At 37.0% G+C, this 25,333-nt stretch overlaps 1 protein-coding gene across 1 annotated transcript in view; it reads left to right on the forward strand.

Annotated features, from left to right (window-relative positions):
• Positions 1–25,333, forward strand: part of LOC128855084 (neuroendocrine convertase 2) — a 129,090-nt gene that overhangs the window by 65,065 nt on the left and 38,692 nt on the right. Inside the window, exon 2 of the mRNA XM_054089697.1 lies at positions 25,029–25,136. Within this exon, the coding sequence (XP_053945672.1) occupies positions 25,029–25,136 (108 nt within the window). The remainder of the gene's footprint in view (positions 1–25,028; positions 25,137–25,333) is intronic.

Raw genomic sequence — 25,333 nt, forward strand, 5'->3', positions numbered from 1 at the left:
TTGTTTTGGTTAGGTTTTCCAACTTTTTAATATGTCCCTCAAAAAGTAGTTCTTGATGCTGAATTTTAATTTATCTAGTTTCACAAGTCGATCCTTAAGATGGCCCAATTATTTTTCCAGGTGAAACACTGGGCGTTTAAATAAAAAAGTATTTACTCTGTTTGCGTAGAAGCGTCAACCAAATGATAGGCACAACAAAGCAGTATGGCCTCATAACCTTTTTAACAAATGCTTTCATTTCTATGCCTTTGAGGACAGGAATGGGAAGTGTTGAGTAGGCCCTCATTCTCTGATCACAGATACATAAGCTTTCAGGTTATATTCCGCTAAACAAACAAACTTATATCCTTTAAAAATCCTAAGAATATGAGCTGGGACTTGTATAGGGATATACTATCAAAACCACCAATGATACCCCGGAAATACAGGTCATACGTCACACTTGAAAAAGGGGTTGAATTGTTTGCAACTACTCTCGTTAAAGCCTTCAAAAGATCCTGCCCCCCAACACGTAATAGACGCAAGGTGAAGCCTCCTTGGTGGGACAAGGAATTAGGAGCACAAAGGCATAGGGTATATGAATAGCTTAGACCAAGTTGCTGATAATGAGTTCTGTTGGAAGGAGTATAAAGATCTACTAAAAGTACGTAGAGCCAAGAGAGAATCTTGGAAAGACTTCTGTAGCAGCATGGAAGACACCTATAAAGTGGCTACACTTAGGAAACTGCTATCCAAGTATACGTCTATGCCAAGAGTAATACGAAAAGTTAACGAGAAGTGGGCTGACAGCTGCGAGAACTCTCTAGAAGACCTAGTCAGCACACATTTTCCAGGGCTGGAAAAAGCAACCCTCTCTACTCGAAGGAATACAGGCCCACTAGTCTGACCTCATTTCTCCTGAAAACCTTAGAATAGATTCTAGACACATACATTAAAGACACAATTGCGCCGGACGTATTATCCAAGGCGCAGCATGCTTACACTAAAGGCAGATCTACTGAAACTGCACTTCACTCACTTGTACAAAATTTGAAAAGGCGTTGGAATATAAGGAGTATACTCTAGGAGTATTTCTATATATCAGGGGCCTTTAACAACGTGACAAAAGAAGCTATTTTAAATAGCATAGAGTCACTTAATGTGGCCCGCGGTTTATCTGTGGAGAAGGCAGCTATTAGCTAGCAGAAAGATAACAGCGGAGTGGAACGATGCGAGCGTCACCAAATATGCATGCAGAGGTACTCCGCAAAATGGGGTACTATCGCCGCTATTATGGTTGCTTGTAGCAAATGAACTGCTCAATAAATTTGAGGGAGGGGCACCAAAACTAGTGGCATATGCAGATGGCATAGCTATAGTAGTTACGGGAAAGTACCTGGACACCATCATTAATGTGATGAATAATACACTTAAAACGGTACACCAATGGACATCTCGCGCAGGGCTAGGGATAATTTCGGAAAAACGGGTATGGTACTTTTTACCAGGAAGTACAAGGTCCCGACGTGGAACCTCCCGAAGCTAGGCAACAACGAGCTACTTCTCAAAGATCATGCGAGGTACTTCGGAGTAATACTAGACAGTAAATTGCTGTAGAAGCACAATGTTAAGAAAAGGGTGAAAAAAGACCAGTAATGCGCTGTACGCATGTAAAAGAATGCTGGGCGTTACTTGGGCTCTATCACCCTCTCTGATGCATTGGTGCTACACGGCAGTAGTTAGACCGATATTGCTGTGTGGGACCTTAGTATGGTGGACTGCGACAAGAAAACTTACATACTTAATGCCACTGGAAAGGATTCAACGACTCGCTGCTCTGTGCATAACAGGAGCGATGAAAACCACTCCAACGGCGGCGCTGGAAATGATATTCAGCATGCCACCTATTCACCTTATGGCAGAAAACCTGGCAGCGAAATCCGCGAGGAGGTTAGTGGCTTCTGGGGTGTTCAGCTGTAGAACCTTCGGATACAGCTCAATAGGAAAGTAAAGCTCGGGTTGCACAGACTACACGGCTCCGTACTTTGTTTGGGAGAGAAGGATTCGTACTACAATTGAATAGGAGGGATGGCACAAAGGCATGAAGCCTGGCCATAAGACTTTTCACATCTATACAGATGTCTCTTTAGACGGAGTGGGAGCGGGCATTTACTGCTCAAAACTAGGGATAAGGTAGCCCATCAAGCTGCCAAGCCACAGCAGTATTTTCCAAGCGGAAGTTTTTGCTGTGGGGAAAGCCGCGGAGCTAGCCTACACAATATCAAGAAAGAACTGAATAACTAATATATGTATACGTGGACAGTCAAGCAGCAATAAAAGCAATAAGCTCAATTAAGTCCAAAAATGTCATAGAAAGGCTATCCGCGAACAGCAGGCTGCATATCTATTGGGTACCTAGTCACAAAGGCATTATGGGGAACGAAATAGTAGATGAGATAGCAAGAAGTGCTATTAGACTACCACTTGAACCATAGAACGACATACCAAAACCACTAAATATGATACAATATACAACGAAATGGACGACTATACGAAAAAGCGAGTGGAAGCTAGGTGGACTAATCTGACCACATGCAAAACAGCAAAAGTCACGACAAAAACTGACTCAATTTGTAATTACGCTCTCGCGAAAGGACTGCAGAACTATCATAGGTATGCTAAACGGTCATAATCTATTAGCCGCACATGAGTACAAGATAGCCATTGCTAACGTGGACAAATGCAGAAAATACAGAGAGGGTGTTGATGGAACTTTAGAACACCTTCTGTGCGTTTGTCCGGCATTATTGAAAACGCTACTAAAATGACTGGGAGCCCCACTGTTTGAAGGTTTGGAGGACGTCTCAAGAGCGGAGCTCCCAGCTCTACTTAGATTCGCCAAAAGCGCTGACATCCTACATGATGTATACTTTCGCTATTCATAGAGGTCGGTCTCCATCTGGTATCGCTAGGGACCAAAAGGTATATGCGTGGCTTATTGCCACCCAGGCTAGCCTTACCTAACCTATGCCCTTGAGTACTTGTTCTTTATAATATGCTCCAATAGGGACATCACGAGATTACTAAGTAACTCAAAATGGGTGAAAATTAGACATCTTGCATCCGCTTTAATTATTGCTTAAAAAATCTCAGACGTTCTAAAACAGTTTTGAAGCATACGCATAAATATATATGTATGTAAAGCAAAAATAAACGAAATTAAAAAAAAAGTACCACTCTAACGATTAGACGCGATAGAAGTAAAACCTTCCGTAAAACAAACTGAGAGAGAATGAGACGAAAGCAGCATTAGGAGCGGGATAATTATAGGTTCATTATAATATTTTCTTCATTTTATTATTATTCATCCTCAATGTTTTCAATTTCAACAAATGATACGAGTGGCTTATGATTGCTAAAATATGAAGCAAATGCTTTGGTTTCGATGTTGTCAACATATCTTTGAAATACCGCGTCAATTGTTGTTTTTGATCGTGTTGTCGATTCAGTGCGATTGTTACACATTTTTAAATTGAATGTTGTATTGAGAAAGTCAATTAAAGGAACCGCTGTGTCCAATGCAAAATTTACGTTAAAATCGCCACTTAAAATCATTGGAACTTTATCGTAATCTTTTCTAAGTATCCGCGATACTTCTGGTGTATACTTTATTAAATTTTCGTGAATGAATTCCGTGATGCTATTTATTGATTGATTCGGTGAAATATAAATTGCCACAATTAAAACTGTTTTTCCATTGTTCAACCTGGTTTCGCATGCACATATTTCTCCCACTTTAGAGAGCTGAACAGACAGTGATTCTAGTTGCTGTGCATTCAGATCTAACATATCTGTGGAGTTACAATACGAGCACCGTCATTTTGATTGTGGTATATTGCAACACCGCCTGCAATTGCGGTAAATATTTAAAAATGAAAATATTTACGAATATAAAAATACGGACGCAATACAGCACACGCGGTTGCTATTATGAGCGTCGTAACGCGTATATTACACAGACGTACTAACATACACACAAACATTCGTAGGACGCTTGGTCTAAGCAAGTATTACGTAGTGTAGTATAGGTATACATAATGCCTTCTCGCTCACCGTGGCTCCGTAATACGCAGGCGCGCACACATACGTACTAGCATACATACAAACATACATACGTATGACGCTTGAACTAAACACCAAAGCAAGTAATAGGCAGTGTAGTATACATACTACAATACTCACTATACTAGCGTGGCTCAGCAGTACACAGCCACACACATATACGTATATCAACATATAACGCTTCGTAGTGTCGCTTTTTCGTTTCATCGAGTCTCAAATCACTCCCAACGATTCTAAAGAAGTTTTCAGTTCAAAAAAATACAGTGTACTATCTTCTAACGCACACCTTTCTTAAACGGGCACCTCCCATAATTGGACATGTTTTTCAAAAATCCTTAGGATTTTTTAAAGTGGATTTTCATAAGCGGACAGCTTAAAAGCTCTGCCTTGGAGTTATCAAAATCAATAAATTTGTTATATGTATGTTTTTTATTTCATTCAAAAGGCATGGGAGCAATGAGTAAATAGGTGGTGGAAAATTGTTTAGGGGAAGCTGCCTTTGAGCAAACAAACTGCCCTTATGGCGATAGGACGGTTATACCGCAGAGAATGAGCTTCCACTATCGCCAGTTGCTCAGTTCACCAACATTATTAATCTAGCTCAGAAATAAATTCAAGTTGACGTCAAAACTGAATTAATTTAGGTAATCAAGTCTTCGTAAACGATGAAGTCATAAACGATGAAGAAACAATACTGAGGTAGTAACTCTCACTGGCCAACTCTTCTGAAGGTGAACTAGAAAATGAGAATCACGACTAATTCACTGCTTATAAAGAGGCTTATTTAGCAACGATAAATCTAAAAGCCCTTTCTTTATATTGCAACGACCTCAAAGGCATAGAAATGCTTACTGATCTTCATATATATTCCCAAATTATTTAAACTAAAGGAAAAACTCGCGACACTAAAATTTCTGACTTTTTTAAATGAATTTTATTACCTTGCCTAACAAAATTTGTTTTTTACATTTATCGTTTGTTTACAAATTCTGTTTATTTTGTTGAATATTTATGGGCATATCTGTTCTGGTTTTGGAAATAAAACTGATTAAATATGATATTAAAGATGTGTCACAAATTATTTTAACTTTTTTTACACTTTTCTCATAAGCGGGCGCCTCCCATAAGAGGAAAAAATTTTCGGTCCTTTAGGTGTCCGCTTAAGAGAGAGTACACTGTACATTCAAACAGAATGCTTCTTGGAAGTTAAAGGACATTGAGAAAAAAGTGATGGAAGATTCGATTATCTACCGCACTGCATTTTATCTACCGCACTGCTTGCTTGTGGCAACGCAACAATAAATCTGCGAAGAGAATTTTTTGGAAAATTTCGACCCTAATACTGCTGAAAAGCAAAACACAATCAAAATACTAGAAATGCAAAAGCAATACTGCGTGGCATCGCAAAAGGAAAAATACGAAAAAGCAGTAAGGTAAGTGCTTTACCTCCTTTTTCGCGATGAACGCAGCTTAGCACATTTGGCACGAAGCGAACTTACAGAGTACAGCACTCGAGTTGTAATCAATTAAAAATACTATAGATTTAGTTTGGAAAATTACTTTTATTCAATTCAAAGTAAAAAATATGTTAACATAATACACATTTAATAATCAATTTACTTTTGCTCGATATGACCACCTTTTGCCTTGACTATGATCCAGAAAAAAATCGCAACCTGCCTTGAAGGTAAAGCGTTTTTCAGTAAGAGCGCTTCAACTTTTTTTATGAATAAAACACAAACGGTTTGACTTTTTTAACTAATTTTTTTTTATTATCGAGTTTGAACATATACATTTAAGTATGAAATTCGATTTCTTTTGCATGACCACCGCGTTCACGTTTTACGAAGTCCAATCGTTGAACCCAATTTTCGACCACTCTTTTGCATAAATCGGCCGAAATTCCAGCAATTTCGCGTTCAATATTGGCTCTGAGCTCACAAATCGTCGCCGGTTTATTACTGTAGACCAATGAGTTCACATAACCCCAAAGAAAATAGCCTAGAGGGGCGTCAAATCACACGAGCGCGGCGGCCATTCGACCGGTCCATTTCTGGAAATAATGCGCTCATCGAACTTACTCTTCAACAAATCAATTGTAGCGTGTGCTGTGTGGCTTGTGGCCCCGTCCTGTTGAAACCACATGTCGTCTAAGTCCATACCATTCAATTGCAGCCAAAAATAATCGATTATCATGTCGCGGTATCGATTTCCATTCACAGTAACGTGGCGATCGTTCTCGTCAACGAAAAAATATGGGCCAATTACGCCGCCGGCATGTAAACCGCACCAAACAGTGATTTTTTCGGGATGCAACGGTGCCTTAGGAATAACGTGTGGATTGCTTTCTGCCCAGTAACGCATATTTTGCTTGTTGACAAAGTCATTGAGCCAAAAGTGAGCTTCATCACTGAAGATGATTTTTTGGAAAATTTATAAATTTTCATAAAAAATTTGCACGATTATTTTCATAAAAAAATTGCAATCGTTGCTCAAGTGTGTAGCGTTCTATGATGAAATGTATACTAATGAAGTTTACAAATGACAAGCGAAAAATAAAAAATATTGCGTCGTTCGCCCTCCCTATCGGAAAAAAGTTGAAGCGCACCTATTGAAAAACGCTGTATTTTGGCCGCGAATTCGCATCTGGTGAATTTGAGAGCCATTCATTGAGTGGACGTTATGAAGTTCGGAACGTTGTTTTTTAGCCATTCTTGGTTAACTCAAGCTTTGTGAGACGGTGCCGAGTGCTATTGAAACTTCCATGGTCTCAAAGTAACCTCCAGAATACTTTCCCGACAATGTTTCGCATTTACCTTGCCGCCCGGCTCGATGAAAACGAGAGCGCCCATCAGCGGTTACAGTGGCTCAAACCATTAGCTGTGGCGGGTGCTGGCTCCTGGTAGCCAATCGATGACTCAAATTCTCATATGAACGGTCGGTCAAATAAACCCCATCGTTTTGGGTGTTGACGAATAGCTCAATTTGAAAAATTGTCTGGTTAGAAAACATAATGTTCGGAAATTGACCGCTTTCGGCCAATCGAAGGAACTCCTCCGCTCTCTCAAGTCTGACTTGTTGCTGCTTTGATGTGAGATCATGCGCCTTTTGGGTCTTGTAAGGCTTGACTTTGAATTGAATTTTTGAAGTATGCGGCGAATGCTACGGTCAGATATTTTCAGCTCTTTAGCCTTTTGAGTGGCTCTTCGGGGGGTTCGCTCAAGTCGCTTCTTCACTTTTTGAACCATTTCACGTGACTTTGCAATATTTTGATGACCACCTCCATAACGTTTCGCGATGTTACCAGTATCATTGTAACGAGTAACTGTGCGGTACACAAAAATTGTATTTACCTTAAGGTGCTCGTGCTCACGAACAATCGCTGATTGTGATTTTCCAGCCAAATATAATGCAATCACACTATTACGTTTGAAATCCATTACTGATTTTCTTTTTTCGCGCTTACTATCGGCAAAAGGCTTCCGCGTTCTTGGAAACAATACTCTGGGCTGTCATTTAGCCAACTAACAGACAGCTGATAACCGGGAATTTGGGAGTTTATTTATTTAAAGTCATCCGCCATTTTATTCCCAGTGATTCCTATGTGCCCTGGGCCCACAGGATACGTGCCTGATTGATCTATCCTAAGATATTCCGTTTATCAAGACATTTCAGCACCAGTTTTGATGTAACCTGGAAAGATTAACCTTGATTGCGGCCGGCTTTCAGTCAAGATGTGTAGCAATTCGAGGTCAAAGTGGAGTTACATAAATGCATTTCATTTAGAGTAGCTAAATGATTTGCTAAGAAAAAAGAACAATAATGATATAAAAAATGCTTTCGCTTGAAATCATGACTTTCGATTTAGGCGGTTATTGCTTGTGACCACAAGCCTGTGTGTTTACTCTTTGACAACAAATTGAATCTTTTTACGCTCTAATGGATTTAGGCAATTTAGCAAGGTTTGTATTTATTGCCGAAAAGAAAATGAGCAAACAAATACCAAAAAGTCTGTCTGAATGTCATCATGAAATCTTGCCGAAGGCATTTTTAAGCTTTACCGTTTGATTTGACAGCAGTAGCTACGTCGTATTTTAAATGCCAAACATGAAACTTGAAAATTATGGAAAATTAATTTGTTTCTAATAGCGAATGCTTTTCGTGTTTAAGTCCAATGGAGAGTGTCTATAGAAGCCAATAAATGCAAGTAAAATAAAAAAGGCTATTGAACTATGTATATTTCCTAGAGCATATTTTGCAATAAAAGAATATATCCTCTTTATGTTAAAAACTAATAATAGAAATTTAGAAAAAAAAAGAGGTGTTTCGATCAACAGAAAAAAAAAATTCAAAAATTAACGCGATTTTTTAGCCACCTCAAAATAGCACTTTATTATTTCAAAATTCAATCATTTATAACACAGCACACTCCAAATTTTTCTAAAGGTTCTAAAGAAGTGTAAAATACTGATGAAAACCTTGTAATTTTGTTTTTTTTTTAATTTGGATAAAGTTTGAAACTTGGATTTGTATAATTTTTGTATAAGAATGAACTATGTTTCATAAAAAAAAAAACGAAAATGAATTAAGAAACAAATAAATTGTCAAAGCTTGCCACTAAGTACCTACGCTATTGCTGTTAACCGCACTGAACATATCACTTTGACAAAAAAAAATTCCGGAGCAACCGCCAGGTGGCGCTCTTAGTCAAAGTTAAAGTCGAAGACGGTTCTGATGGCTATATCGAAAATAGAGTTTCAGAAATGTTTCGAGAGCTGGATGAAATGCTGGCAAAGCACTTATGCAGTTGATGAGGAGTATTTTGAAGGGAGTGTTCCTCACATTTGAGGAATAACTTGTATTTTGAATCCTCTGAATATATTCAGGGAACTTTTTGATCAAAGTGGTGTATGGAATTTAACCTCTTGCGCTGGAAATTAATTTCCGGTGACTGTATCGTGTATACGAATGTATAACAAGCTCTTGTTTGTGCAGACAGCAAGACATTTCTTACATTTCCATACAATTTCACTGTATTTATTCTGTTTTGCGCATAGCTGACAGCTTCATTGAGGCTTTTGTTTACTTTGTGTAGGAGGAATTTTTCGCTCCCACTGTTTTGCCTGCAAACGCATTGTTGTGTTATTTAAATAAATGCTTCCGTGTGTTGGGTATTCAGGAATATTAACATTCAGGAATATTAACAGTAGAATTTCTTTTGCAATGTCCAGCTGAAATTTTCAAAATGAATATTTCTAAGAATTTGGAATTTCGTTTGCTTTTCGAAATAAAAAACATGCTTTTTTTACAGTTAATTCAGCAGGCGTACATGGTACGTCATTGCCAGTCTAGAGCAGATAACAAGTCAAGCGTAAAATCATATCTTAAGGCTTTTAAGGATTTTAAAGGTATTTTCGGGGCGTATAATCAGAATTTAATGGCATATTTTAAGCCCTTAAAATAAGTTTTTGAGTGCCTATTATGAGCTGTTTGTTTATTAGTCTCTCATCATTTAGGGTGGGCCATGTAAAATTTGCTTTTTGAATCGGCTATAAAAAAAAAAGTAATCAATACTTTTTCAAACTTTTTTTTTTATTTTGAAGAATGAACATTGTCATTTATGAATAAAAAATAATATCATTTAAATGACTGCCACGACTGGCTTTACAGTAGGCCATTCGATCAATCCAATTTTTAAGAACATTTTCGATTGTTTGGGCTATACTTTCATGAATGGATGGTTCGCATAACATTTGTCCTTAACGGCTCCCCACAAAAAATACTCCAACGGGCTTAAATCACAGCTCCGAGGCGGCCAATTGATATCGGAATTTCGGCTGATTATTCGCTTTTCAAAAACGGTAGCCAAAAGTTCGATTGTGACTTTGGCAGTGTGACAAGTTGCACCGTCCTGTTGAAACCAAATGTCGTCCATGCCATACTCTTCAATTTTTGGAAACAAAAACTCGTTGAGCATGTCACGGTAACGCTCACCATTTACTGTAACCGCGTCTCCTCGCTCATTTTCGAAAAAAAAAAAAATGGCCCGATGATGCCGCCAGACCAAAAACTGCACCAAACAGTGACTCGTTGTGGATGCATTTGCTTCTCTACACTAACGTTTGGATTTTCTGAGCCCCAAATCCGACAATTTTGCTTATTGACGTAGCCACCGATGTGAAAATCAAAAAAGAAGAAGAAGACTCACCACTTTGGAAATAGGTTTTTTAATATTTCCCAATTTTGTTCATGCGTATAGCTTCCCATTTCGTAAATGTCATTTCGTTAAGTAAATTATGAACACATTTGACATGTCATTTGTGTTACCATTCTCAAAAAAATAGGTGGTTCAAAAAGCTAACGCCAGGCCCAGGGGATCGGGTACTTTTTCCCCCGGACCCGGAGTTTTCAGAGGGGTTCGGACTCGAGATTATACGTATTTATATGAATTAGACATAATTGGAAAGGGCCCGCATTTGCAATTTTCCCCCGGGGGCCCGGATATGCTCCCTACGTCCCTGGCTAACGCTATATGGCCCACCCTGTATTTGTCTATTGTATGGTGAAGAGAAATGAGCGATGATGCCATTCGATTAGGAAGCCCTTAGAGTGTAGAGAAAAAGATTCTGTGGGAAATTTAAGAGCCTTTCCACAAGAATCTTTCCACATGATGTACCGTACTTCAGCTTTAGACTGTTTGATAAGAAAAAGGCCGGGTGATGAAGTCCGCTGAATGGGAGGTCATACTCCAAAAATTGCGGTTTAACGCTTCAGTAGTGGTTGGCTTCTTGGCGTCGGTGGTCAAATTATGAAGCATTGAGAGTCAGTGTAGCAGTAAATTTATGGAGATACTCTTATCACCAAATACTCTCGTAAATAAATTGATGAGTCGCGGGCATGTAGCACCATGCAGTGAAGCCAAAGACTTTCCCCTTTTCGGCGAGAAACGCTTTATGAGCAACATAAACATAAAGTGAACACTTAACATTAATTAGAGAAATAGAAACTCTTGCAGCATAAAATTTCGAGTAATATTAAATGTATATACATACATAGATACATAATATTGAATAAGTATACGGATACTGAGGGTAAATGCTTTTGAAATAAAATTTTGTATTGCTCATTATTCGCTTCCGCGTAGCTAAAACAATGGCGCGTCGCAGACATTTAGCTTAGCTCGTAATTACCATTCAGTATGCCCACTTGGGATATGACACTTTAAATGATGAAACACATTTTTTCTGTAATAACAGCTGCCAGAAGCAGGCATTGGCAAATCTCTAAGTACATTTACAGCACAACGTCACGACGCATTTAACTAATTGAAGGAAAGCTTGGCCAAATGGTTCTAAAGTGGTCGTAAGTGACATAAACATAGCGGCAGCGAAATTTTCTTCAGGAAATTATCATCGTTAAATTCTACTTTGAATAAACGATCGAAAATCTACTTAAGTTTAATGCGAAATCATAGCTATTGTTTCTACGTCATTGGTTTTTATGTAGTTGGTAGAAAACATTTTTTAAACATTAAAGTGAAAGCAGCTATTAAAATTATGTACATACATTCTTACGATTATAAGTATATAAGGGTTGCCATTTACTTAAGTTTTGAGTCAGACAAGTAATACAAAATATTTATGTCTAATCGAAAATGGTTTTATGGTTTTCCAAAATATTGCCCATGAAGACCAATCAACTTTTGTATGCATTCGAATCAATTTTCGAAACACGGCCTTAAAAGTCAGTGATTGATCATTCTCTACTTGTAATTGGCCTCTTCTATTCTCCATTTCTCTGCTCGCTATCCTATGCTTGATTAACTTGACGGAAAATTTGCATCCGAAAGCAACAAAATCTCATACTAAAACATGCTTTTGCTGTTTTTTGTTTGTTTCATTCAGATTTGAGCTACAGGGTTTTGTGTTAACTATGGAAGTCAATAAATAGAAAATTTGATAAATTGAATATATATTGAAATAAATTGAATAAATTGAATTTCAGTTGAATTCAGTTTTTCTTTGATAATGGTGAAAATGCAAGCCAGGCCGCTGAAATTTTGAATGGTGTTTATGGGGTCGGTACTGACACAGCTAATTACGTGCAATTTTGATTTCGTCGATTCCGTCAGGCATTTTTGATATTAGAGAAAATGTCGATAAAATCACAGAAATAATTGAAGTTGACACGCAAACGTAATGGATTTCTTTTTCCCCAAACTAGTATATCTCGAAAAAGTAGGAGTCAAATCGGACCATAAATAGATTTTTTTTAAATATTTCGAAGTCAACGCTACCTGTGGAACGAATGAAAAGTTGCGTTTAACAAAAAGTTGTCTGAAAAAATGCGTTCACGTGCCAGTGAAAGTCCTCCCAAATTTGATTCATCCGTTACAGAGGCCGGCACATTCAAATATAATATGTATATAAAATTTTTAAAAATAGCCTAATTACATTCTGTTGCGTAGCTCCCTCTCGAACATCGTACTCAATTATTATTATTATATTTTGTTGTATGTAATATTAGTGTTCAACGTGCAGACAGAATTTCATTATATGTATTAGTACAGATGTGAGTATTAGCTCTTGTGTCTACATCATTAAAATTTGATCCCTCCATATTTAGGCAAAATGTACACACTTTAAATACAAAAAACGTGCAATTCTATTTGAAATTGGTGTTATCGCCCAATTTACATAAATAACATAATAACTGTTTCTATATACGTATATGTAAAACTCTTGAGAATATATTATTTGAAATTAATTTTAATCTGAATAATTTATTCAATAACATTTCTTTCTACGAACTTCTCTGCATCTAAAATACGGGCATACACAAGAGTTTCTACATACATATGAATATATACGAGTATGTGTATGCGTGATTGACTGCTCATGTCAATTTGATAATAGCAAAAGTCTTGCAAAAACGTCGTTGTAGTAAGAGTAATTATATACCTCCTCAATAGAATGCCAAAACACAAAAAGAAACCTTTACACACAGCCGTTTTCTAGGTACTCGTATCTACATAAATATTCGATTATGAAATACTAGGCTACATAAGTTGGTTACAACTTTGATCAAAATACCGTTAGTTGTAATAGAATAACACAGTTAAGATAGATCTGGGCACACATATTCAGAATGCAGAAATGAATTTACCTTCTCTCATTTTCTATATTTAGGTAATATTTAATAATTAAAAATTGGGATATTTCAGTTCCTAGGCATTGAAGTACAAATCTTCAAAATATGCTTCAACAATGATTTTAGATTAATACAGAACCTATTGCACTTAAATTAGTTTGGCGAAGAAGACTTCCATTATTTTTGTCGAATATTCGAAACTTTATTTGAGATGTTTGGTTCAAATATGCACCGTTTTGTTGTATAATTTGTTGCTATTTTAAAGATAATGTCGCCCTCATAGAAATCTTAGTCCTCCTAGCGAAAAACTGTAGTAATCGATTTTCACGATCTTCCCTTGAAACCAATTTCTGATCAAACAGGAAGTTTTGCAATGACAGAAAAGAGCGACTACCACCGCTTGGTGCCACGTCCAAACTATATGGTGGATGCATTAAAATTTCTCAACAAAACACCCGGATTTTTTGTCGAGTCATTGCAGGCGTGTATGTCTTTGCGTTGGCCTGTTGGAACACAACACCTCTTCTGTTGGCCAATTCTGGCTGTTTCTGATCAAGCGCTAGCTTCAAACGGTCCAGTTGTTGACAGTAGAGATCTGAATTTAGTGTTTGGCTATACGAAAGCAACTCATAATAAATGATTCCTTTCAAGTCCCACCAAATATACAGTAGAACCTTCCTGTCCGTTAGGCCTGGTTTGGCCACCATTCACGCTTTTACTCGACCGCACAATATTGTCGCATGTGACCCATGTGTCATCCCCACTCACCATCCGTTTAAGAAATGGAACGATGCCAAGTCTTCGCAGATGAAAATTCGATCCATAATTTTTTGTGGGGTTAATTGGTGTGGCACGCAAACATCGAGCTTCTTTTTGATTCCAGCTTGCGCAAGTGGCTTAAAATTGTTTTACGGTCGATCTTTAGCTCTTGCCCGATAAACTTCGATTATTTCTGTGATTTTATCGACATTTTCTTTAACATTAAAAATGCCTGAACGGAATAGACGAAAACAAAATTGTCACCTTGACAACGAGCATAAACTTCAAATTGTTTGATCGATACTTTGTTTGATCACTACAACCATTTAGAGAGATTTTTGGGATTTGAACGAGAGACTTCTGTAAATTATTGAATTTTACAATCTTACTAAAACGTCAACACCATACGTTGGCGTTAGACTGAAATCTAACTATTCAGTAGCCCGCTCTTGACCAGGTGGCCACATCATTTGTTTTTATCTCGATATTGGTCGCATAAATGTTCACATAATATTTGACACTTTGCATATAAAACCAGAATTTTATTAAGTCTTTGGCATTTTTCCTAATTGAATCATAATCATCTTGCTTGTCGACAGTTGAAACATTGCCTTAGGAGCTGCCGTTTCTCATCAAGCGTTTTACGCAATGCTCTCACGAACAATAAAATATCCCAGCACCAGAACGAAAAAAGCATAGGTGTGAATTCTGTCCTCGGAATTTAGGCAGAATATTTACAAACACATTTGCCCATTGTAAAAAACTATATTATTTGTCCAAGTCACTGGCAAACAATTTTTATGAAATGCGTTGTGTTTGTTGCTGCTTTTATTAATGTTTTTATGTTTAACTCTTTTAGTTTTGAAAACTTGAAAGTCAAAGAAAAAATATATACAAGTACCTCCTTGTAAATTTACGTTAAAAGTGAATAAATGAGTTCTATTAAGTAAGAGTGGGTTTTTTAAATAAAATTCTTTTTAAAGAAAGTTAATAATAAAATCTAAAATATTTTAAATGCAATTCATTTAAACTTTGGGTTATAAAGGAGTCCACACGAAGCTAAATGGTTGTACTACTTTTACCTAAGGAGGATAAGAGGGAGCAAACAATCAAACCTCTCTACGGCTCGTTTACCATCTGGTAACTGTGGGAGGAAAGCTTTTGTTGTGGGTGGAGGGTTCACCCACCTGATAAATAAGCGACTTTCCAATATGAGCTTCTTAAAATTTTAATTTCAGTTTAAATGGTGTTGGAGGGATCCGTTAGTCATAAATGAGCTGCTTTTCTCACTTCAAATCAGACTCATTCCAAATTTAGTTAAGAGTCATGCATGTATGACATATACACAAATTATATATCCCTCATCGATTCCAATAATTTGTTGCTATCAGCATTTCAAATCGCTTAAAGGATACAAAATGAAAATGAAATTTGCATTGCAAAATGATTGCGTTCGCTCTGTGAAAATATGTTGTTAAAATACACCTGAATAAAAATACGCCCTTGTGAGTGTATGCTCACACCCACACACACTATATGTATCTATTTATATAATCCATTTATATATGGAAGTATGTATATACTTGCATACAGGCATACTCGTATTACCGCAGGCACATTACTGCTGCATGGCTGACTCAGCTTCGTAAACCTGTTGCGCCAAGGGCGTCAAATAATCGTCCAGCTGATTAAAGTGCCATTTTGGTGTTGTTGGCATCAACCCAAAGACGATTTGCTTGGACAGCTTGTGGGCGTTTCTTCAACCCTTTCAGACGTTTACTAATATTATTCACAAATTATGTAAATTTTAAAATAAAATATGAATTTCTTATGCTCACGGAGTTGGAGGATGAGTATGAATTTTAGGAAGCACTGGTTAAGCAAAAGCTGGCATATTCTTGTCGTGTTGCCAGGATAGTAATTGTTGCTCAACGCATACTAATAACAGATATCGTATGTGGGTGTTTAGAGGAGCATTTTTGCTTCAAATATAGAATTATATTTAATTGCACACCTACGCAAAATCAAAATCAAAATCAATGTAAATGGTGTCCCTCAAATTAGAATGAGTAGCTAAGTCTATAATTATTTATTATTCGTTGTAATTGAATGAAATATAATTCCTAACTGGCTTCCAATGTCTTAAGCGAAGCTGGTTTATACACAAAGTATTTAGACTTTACATACCTCCACAAATAAAATTCTAAATCTGTGATATCACACGGTCTTTGTGGCCAATCAGCTGGTCCGAGACTAGAGATAAATAGCTCACCGAAACGACGATGCAGTAAATCCATTGTTTCAATTGTTTCACGAGCTGTATGGCAAGTAACGCTGTCCTCCGTCTTATTGGAATCATATATTGTGGAGATCACAGACCTCAATTTCCGACATCAAAAAGTCGTTTATCATGGTGCGATATTGTTTGCCATTCACCTCGTCTTTGAGGCCTCCTGTCATAGGCCGCACCAAACGGTTGCTTTCAATGAGTGCATTGGCTGTTCTTGAATGGTTTCGGGTTTCTCTCCAGCCCAATTATGGGCTTTTGCCAATTGGCAAATTTTGGTAAGAAAAGAGTTTTTAAACAAATTAATCTTATTCTTTATATATAATAATGAATGTTTGTCTGTATGTCCTCGATGAGCTTAAAAACTACTGGACCGATTATTATAAATATTGGTATATAGATATATTTTTCCACTCGCCACCAAGTGGCGCTGCAGAGTAGCAACTTCTGCCCCATTCAACCGATTTTTTCGAAATAAACGAAATCAGTAAAATGGTTTAAAATGAATTGAGTATTTGTGTGCTGATTTTTTTTAAAGTTATTTTTCTTAAATTTATTTAAATTTAAAAATATAAATTGAGACAAGAAAAATATAAAGAAGATTTACTTAAACTCTTGCGAAGACGTTTCGCTTAAAAATGCCATATCTTCGGAGTATTCGAATTCAGGCAATTCATTCGCAAACGAACTGTCAGTTTCTGCTCAATTTTATATGGAATATGTATTTCAAATATATGTGAGAAATTGTTGCTGACGTGTTGCGCTGTGTTTTCACGCCATAAACTGAGTACTACTTTCCCGTGAAATGCATACGAAATTTCACGCATATTTCACGGCATTGCAATATGTGTGAATTTTGTCAGCAATTTCACCTGAAACGCGAACTTAGTACTATGCTTAAAGCTTTCAAGGGAAAATTAAATAAAATATGTACAATCTCAAAGAATCGGACACGAAATTGCTTTCTATTGCAAACTTTGCAGTATGGACCCTCCATTTTATTGGCCTTTAAAGTTCGGAGTTTTTTCTATACCTGCAGACTAGCTAAGACATATGGTACCTACACACATCCATATGTATGTACGTGATTACTTGTAACATAAATTTGAACATTTATTATTTACACAAAAGGTTCAGTATTATGAGGGAAAGCGATATGGCTATCCGTGCGTCTGTTTGTGTTTGCGAAAAAACTGCCATATCTCAACATACATACATACGAGTATAAGCTATTGGAGGCTTTCCTTGTCGTTTCCTCTTCATTTCAGCAGCAAAGCCGCAAAAAACGTGCCTAGAAATGGAAATTATGATTACTGCGTACAAAAATATTTGTTGTTGCATAATGCTCACTTATAAAAGGTGTTTTTTTTTTTGACAGCTTTTCCCATAGGAAGTTGACTGTTAAAGCTGTCAGCTGTCATTGCAACGTGCGGCGTTAAAAGTAATTCAGAAAATATGTCATATGCACGTGAAACTATAGATTTTATATAGTAATGCTGCGTACATATCTTTTAAGTTTCTTGTTACCTTAATTTTTTTAAAGGACTTTGAAATTTCAAAAAACAAAATTTTCAAAAAATTATTTAAAAAAAATTATTTTATTATATTAAAAAAAAACAAAAAAAAAAAAAAAAGTCGTGTAAAAAATACATGCGACATATGGGCCTTAAAAAATCGTGTTAGATGAAAAAACTCTAAATATTTTGAAATTTATAATAATGTAATATTACTTATATACCTAATATATACATATAAGTATTTATAAAATAAAAACAATGCATTTTTATTACGAAAAAGTTAAAATCAGTTTCCTGTAAAAATTAAATCCATAAGTACAAAACATATAAAGAAATTGAAATTGGGGAAAAGTTAATAAATTTTGCTATTATTCATCATCACCAAGCGTGCGCGTTTATTAAGAACTGGACCAAAAATTATATCATCAGTACATGTGTCAGATGTGTCCAGCCCAACTGTTGGATTTTATTCAAATAATTAACAGTTTTTTTCGTTGTTATTAGCGACAGGATTCGCTTTCTCGAGTTGTTTATAAAAGGTGGCGCAAAATTAATCAGCCTATCGGGAAATTTATAATTTTGGCAAATGGCTGCAGTATACAGGGACCGGCATTCGAAGAGTAACCAACTTCAGACCGCTCGCGCAGCTGATGCTCGTGTATAAGCTGTCTGTTAGTTGGTTAAACGAGAGTCCAGCGTATTGTTTACAAGCGCGCGGAAGCATTTTGTCTAGACTAAACGCGAAAAGAGAAATTCTGTATTGGATTTCAAACGTAATAGAGTGATTGCATTATATTTGGCTGGAAAATCACAACCAGCTCGTAAGCTCGAGCACCTTAAAGTAAATACGGTTTTTGTGTATCACACCATTACTCGTTACAATGATACTGGTAGCATCGCGAAACGTCATGGAGGTGGTCATCAAAAGACTGCAACGTCGCGTGAAATGGTTCAAAATGTAAATAAGCGACTTGAGCGAAATCCCCGACGAAGTGCCACTCAAATGGCGAAAGAACCGAAAATGTCTGACCGTACCATCCGCCGCCTACTTAAAAATGATCTCAAAGTCAAGTCTTACAAGATCCAATAGGCGTATGATCTCACACCAAAGCAACAAGTCAGACTTGAGGGAGCGAAAGACAATTTCTAAACATTGTGTTTTCTGACGAGAAAATTTTTCAAATTGCGCAATTCATGAATTCCCAAAACGAGAAGGTTTACTTGAATTTGAGTCATCGATTGACCACCAGGAGCCAGCAGCCCCCACAGGTAATGATTTGGGCCGCTGTAACCGCAGATAGGCGCTATCCAATCGTTTTCACTGAGCCTGGCGTCAAGGTAAATTCGAAATATTTTTGGGGAAGGACTCAAGGGGTTACTTTGAAGCCGTGGGAAGACAAACATTTCGGTGGCAGACTATGGACGTTTCAACACGATTTGGCACCGTTTCACAAAGCTCGAGTGCACGAATGGCTAAAAAACAACGTTCCGAACTTCATAACGTCCACACAATGGCTTTTAAATTCACCAGAAGCGAATCGGATGTATACTTCTCTTTAGACCATTTTGGAGAGCAAGGTCCGAGATAAAAATTCACCAGTCTCGAGGCGTTGAAAAAAGCCATTGCCCGCGAGTGGTTGAAAATACCTGCAAATCACATTCGGGCAGCTTTCGACTCGTTTTTGGACCGTATCAAGGCCTTAGTCAAGGCAAAAGGTGGTCATATCGAGCAAAAGTTCATTGATTTTTAATCTGATATTATTTTCACACATTTTTCACTTTGAACTGAATAAAAGTAATTTTTCAAACTAAATTGATGGCATTTTTAATTAGTTACGCTTCGAGTGCTGGACCCTGTTTTCCAACTAGACGCGACCTAAATATTATGTTGAAATTTTAATGCATAGTTGGGCTTGGCTAGCTATAAAATGTATTTATTGCTCTTACACGAGCATTTTTTACTCAATAAGACATCCTTTTCGAAATTATCCTTTGTTTTGATATAAATTTTTTTTTGACATTAGAGCTAGAACGAAAATTTCGGGTAAAAAATGCGGTATTCAACCGGGTTATATCAAAATCGTATACAAAAGGACCGTGTAAAAAGAGAGTTGGATGTAGTTGCTTTATAATATTAGTCTGACTGGAGGAGGATTCCAGCTATTAAAAAAATGTGTATTCTTTTCCTGTATTCTCATCCTTTGAAAAATGTGTCCTTAAAAATTCTTGACATTTTTTAAGTGTTATTTTTATTTTACTTTATTTTTAATATGTTAATATTTACCTTTGTATGTACAGTGCATCCGGTGTCAGAGTGTGAGCTAGAAATTAAAAGTTACTTTAAAAGAAAACAAATACCTAATTATAAATGTTTATTTCAATAACTAACAAAGAAGATGTTACCGAAATTACTTATAAGTTTGTTAGGGAAAAATCAAGCATTATCCTCAAGGACGCTCTGGCAGTATCCTCATGGACTCATGACGACACGGCGCCATCTTGCTGGAGACGTGTGTGTGTGTTCTCTCATTATTGGCGGAAAATACACGTTCAGTATGCGCCGATAAGAGACACCGTCCACAGAAATTGCTTATCCTCGACCATTTTCAAACAAAGAGAGTCCGATTATTAGACTGTTTGTGAATTGCATTCCTACCCATCACTTTGGGCTGTGCAGTGGATATTTCAATAGTGGGTTCTGTCCTTTAGGTGACCAATAACGACAATTTTGCTTATTTACACTTCCATTTAAATAAAAATAGACTTCATCTCTCCAAAAGATATTGTTTACGCTTGGAAATCGCTCCAACATTAATTCGCTGTAGTCATTAGGCTTAATCGCAGGAGTGAAGTCTAAGATCCTTTCTCAATTTTTCATACACAATAATTTTTGGAAGTCCCAGGGCAGCCGCTCTCTTGCGTACGCATTGACGTGAATTATAGTGCAAACTTGTAGCGACGAGTTCAATATTTTTATTTATTCTCGATGTGCGACTGCGCCCCGCAACCAAGCTTATTGTCCGGAACTTTCACACCCAGGAACGAATCTAATCTTCACTTGGGTCATCACATAAAAGTCGAATATTGTAACGTTAACAAAATCTGCGACGAATCATTGGCCATGAAATACGCTACGATAGTGAACGAACATAGTTCACCCGCCTATTGCGACATCGTAACTAAATAAACCGCACGAATAACGAAACTGACACATCCCCTCCTCGCTCATACACTAAGCGGTTAGGCAGAAACCATAAATTTAAAAGTTAATTCTGCCACCGGACACCCTGTATGTGTGCCTTCCACAATAATTTTTGGTCAAATGTTATACCCATACCAAGTAAGCTATATATGTATGTATGTAAATGTGCATTTTTATAATTATCTCAAAATCATTAATTAATCGGCTTGTGCTCTTGGCTATGGCTAACATTTACTCGAATGTAAAATTTCCCCTTTTTGCTTTGCTAAAGCTATCACTGTACAACATTGCTAAGGTAGGTAGGTGAAATGGTTGAAGTGCGAGTCTGGCACTCCTCAACATTGCTAAACTAAGAACTCTTCACGAAGCCTCGACTTATATAAAATATTAAATGGTTTTATTTCATTTGATGTTTAAATGGCTTAAACTATAGAATTTGCACTAATATTAAAAAAGTTGTGCCGCTGGATTACTTTAGAAATATCCCGAAATCACGGTATATATATTTTCCACTGATATAGGCAGCCCCACTGAGTATAGAGCTGAACACCAGCTTAATTAAATAAATAATAATTAAATAATATCCGTACACGTGTATGTATATAAGTGGTTTCGAGTTTCGTGTCAGACTTTGCGGTGTGAGTTATTTTTGCTTTCAATTATAACCGATTTTAGTTACAAATTTAAGTATTTTAGCTAATTCCATATACCTATGAATATACATACTCGTACATACACACATGCATACATTTTAAAGAGCCAACTTTATTGAGCTAATATTTGGAAACGTTTTCGGTTTAATTAACTGTGCTGCGGTTTAGAATTCATCACTTTGCTAGGCTATTTCGCTCTAAAATTACCCACTTCACATAATAAATTTTGTACCCTTCCCCTTCTGCGCCCGACTGATTTGCGACAAGTTTACGTAAGTGTATTTGTAAGTTTGCTCGTAAATGCCACATATTTTCACTAACTCACGTCCTTATGACTGGCCGAAGAAAATTTCAAACTCGTGTCTAAATTTATGTCACCAGCTGGTGGCGAACTCAACAAAATCCAAATTATGTTGTCCCTCTGTTAGTTAGTTATGCCGCTGTGCCGTCGCATTGCTGCCAATCAGCATGGAATACAACTGAAGCTACATAAAACTTCCCTAGAGGCAGCTCAAGTTGCTTAAAGATGGGGAGCATATGATGTGTAAAGCTAAATATCATTTATTTTGAGAAACGCATTAAAGTCAGTAGTAGAAGGTCACTTTAGTGAAATTGCCAAAGGACTAAGGTCGGGCATGCATGTTGAATTTTGCGAAATTCAACATATATTCATATGTCTACATGTGTGCGCATATAGATATGCACATATCATATGTTCGGGAGCAGTATTTTGCTTGGAGCAAAATATGCTATGCGCCGACCGGGAGGTGCAAAAAAAATGTTATCTAAAAGTACATGAAGCAATAACTAAAGGTGAATTTTCACCCTGTGCCATCCATCTGGAGCTACTTAATAAATCCGTGATGTCCTCTCGGAAAATCTATTTTTATTTCAGAGCAAATTTTAAAGAAAAAGTAAACAAAAGCATAGATACGAAAATTTTTGTTAAAAAGGTAGCATGCAGTAGAGTTTTTGCTGTGTCACAAAATGTGGGGAAAATAAGGCGTTAAGTTTGTTCCTGCCTCAAAAGAAAAAAATGAAAAGAAAATATTGGGTATAATCGTGCGACACTTCATTGAAACCAGACGAAAAAATTGCGTGTATAATTTTTCAGACACGGATTTCTCGATCGGACCAGATCGGGAGAAGGCGAAGTTTAGGTTAGTGATGCTCTTCTTCTTAAAGAAGTGTAATTTTCTCTAAGAACACGCCTGTAAAAACAAAGACGGTGATCTGGTGACTTTAATTATGGAGGAAACACTTCGCGAACTTGTTAAATAGCGACAACTGACGCTGTTCAATACCAGGAGCGCCGTCAGAATTGGGAAGTATTGACATCATCCCCCTTAACAGCCCCGCTGTTAGTTCTGCCATTTCCAAACTGGTTAAAGAAACAAAACGATTGGGTCTGGTGGTGAACGAGAACAAAGGGGGGAAGTACCTCCTGTCATCAAACAATCGCAATCGCGTATCGGCACCCATGTCACTGTTGACTGTTATGATTTCGAGATTGTAAAAGACATCGTAGACCTATGAACCAGCATTAACACTCAGCTTTAAATTCTAACGGAGAATATCTCCTGCCAACTTGCTGCTTTGGACTAAGTAGGTAGTTTAGTAGTAAAGTTCTCTGTCGACGAACAAAACTAACACTTTATAAGGCGTTCATCATGTCCGTTCTATCGTATGGCACTGAAGCTTGGACGATGACAATATTCGATGAGGTGTCCCTTGGAGTGTTTGAGAGAGAGATTCTGTGGAAGATTTTTGGGCCTTTGCACGTTAGCGATGGCGAGTATAGTAGGTGATTGAACAATGAGCTGTATTCGCTTTACGACGATGTAGACATAGCGCAATGAATAAAGATCTAGCGGCTACTTTGACTGGCTCATGTCGTTCAAATAGATACAAATGCTCCGGCTCTGAAAGTATTCGATGCGGTACCAGCTGGTAGTAGCAGAGGAAGAGGAAGTCCTCCTCTACGTGGAAAAGATTAGGTGGGGAAGGACTTGGGACGATATGGCACAGCCAATGTCAAAAATTCGTACATGGATTAGCAGAGGTTTTCTGCGAATGACAAAAATATCTGTTTTGTGTGAAACTTATAGTTTTTAAGACATAGGTTGTCAAAACTTATGTGAAACGTACCGAAAGTTGCACAAATTGTTAAAATGTAGCTTTTTCATGGCGCAGAAACACACTCGGAGGTTTGCCATTGTCTGCCGAGGAGTGACTATTATTAGAAAAAATTGTTTGTACAAATTGGTGTTTCATGTCCGGTCCAGCCTATAGATAGCGTTTAGCAAAAATTTTCGAGTTTACTTGAACGTCTGAACAAATTATTGTTGCTAATTTGGAAATAATTAAATAGTTTTCAACTGCTTTAGTCTAATTATTTATACTTCAAATTCAATGCACTGAAAAGTGGTCTTAAGAGGTAGAAATCCGAAAATACGTCAAAAATCTATTTATTTTATTTATAATTAGGTATTCTAAACCAAACAGTTCGAAAAATTGTAAAATTTTAGTTAAAATCTGATTTCTGCACCAGAGAATTCGATGGATGGGCATAAAATATTCAAGAGCGCATACAACGTCAATCAGTGGGGTTCCAAAAGTTTAAAAGTATTATCTGCTTTTACTGCTATAAGTTTCCAGTAGACTCCAGTTTTCTGAGAAAAATAATTTTCTTCGAATTACGTAAAATCATTTGGGACTTGAGGCCTCCTAGTTGTCTTGTGACTGATATTCCGGTTGAAATAGTTTCCTAAATTTTCCCAATTCTTATTGAAATAATTTAGTGCCCAACGAGTGAACATTAATATTCGTGCGTCTAGTACAAAGATACCTTCAGCTGATATATTCTCGCCACAATACTTGTAATACATACGCACATACGAGTATATTTCAATGGTGGAATATTTGATAAGTATGTATACTTGAATATTTGTGTGCATATTCGATTATCGTGACCCCCCATCGGGCTCCTGCTACCAAACTGACACGTGTCTTATTCCACAATATGACAAGTCACATCTAATTATTGGCCTGATTGAATTTATTTATATGTTTCATTAATAGCCAAAGTAACGCACACTCATCAAGACATGTTGACTTACCAAGTTTGTCAAGCGTGAAATTCGTTTTTTGTTTTTCGTCGCTGATTTTCTATTTTCAGTATTGGAGGAGTCAAGTGTTTCGTATTTCGTTTTAATAATTGCTAAGAATAAAGAAAAGTAGGAAATATATATGTGATAGAAAATCTTTGTATATATATGTACATACGTGCGTGTATACTAATACAGCTATGTGTTTGTAAATTAAATTTTATCACAGTTCTTTTCCATTTTTAATTGTAGTTAGTTGGAGGAAATGGAAACGAGTACCACTTCAAGCACAGGTCATTGCCGCACGCTCGCTCAAGGCGTAGTATTTCACATACGCGGCTGTTGAAGAGTCATCCATTGGTAAGTGAGAGTTACTAACATACTTTTAGTTTTTAGTCTAGAAAGTGTGAAGTAATAAAGTTTTTTCAGTTAATTGCCTACCTACATGCTAGGTGAAGTAGAAAGTTCCCATCACTTTTTCGCTTAATTTCGACGATGAAATTAACATAGTTGAGATCATAAAATTTGGATCAAATATGCTCCAATTTATGCTAACT

Source organism: Anastrepha ludens, chromosome 2 (assembly GCF_028408465.1).
Source record: "Anastrepha ludens isolate Willacy chromosome 2, idAnaLude1.1, whole genome shotgun sequence".
In the NCBI taxonomy this organism is placed as follows: domain Eukaryota; kingdom Metazoa; phylum Arthropoda; class Insecta; order Diptera; family Tephritidae; genus Anastrepha; species Anastrepha ludens.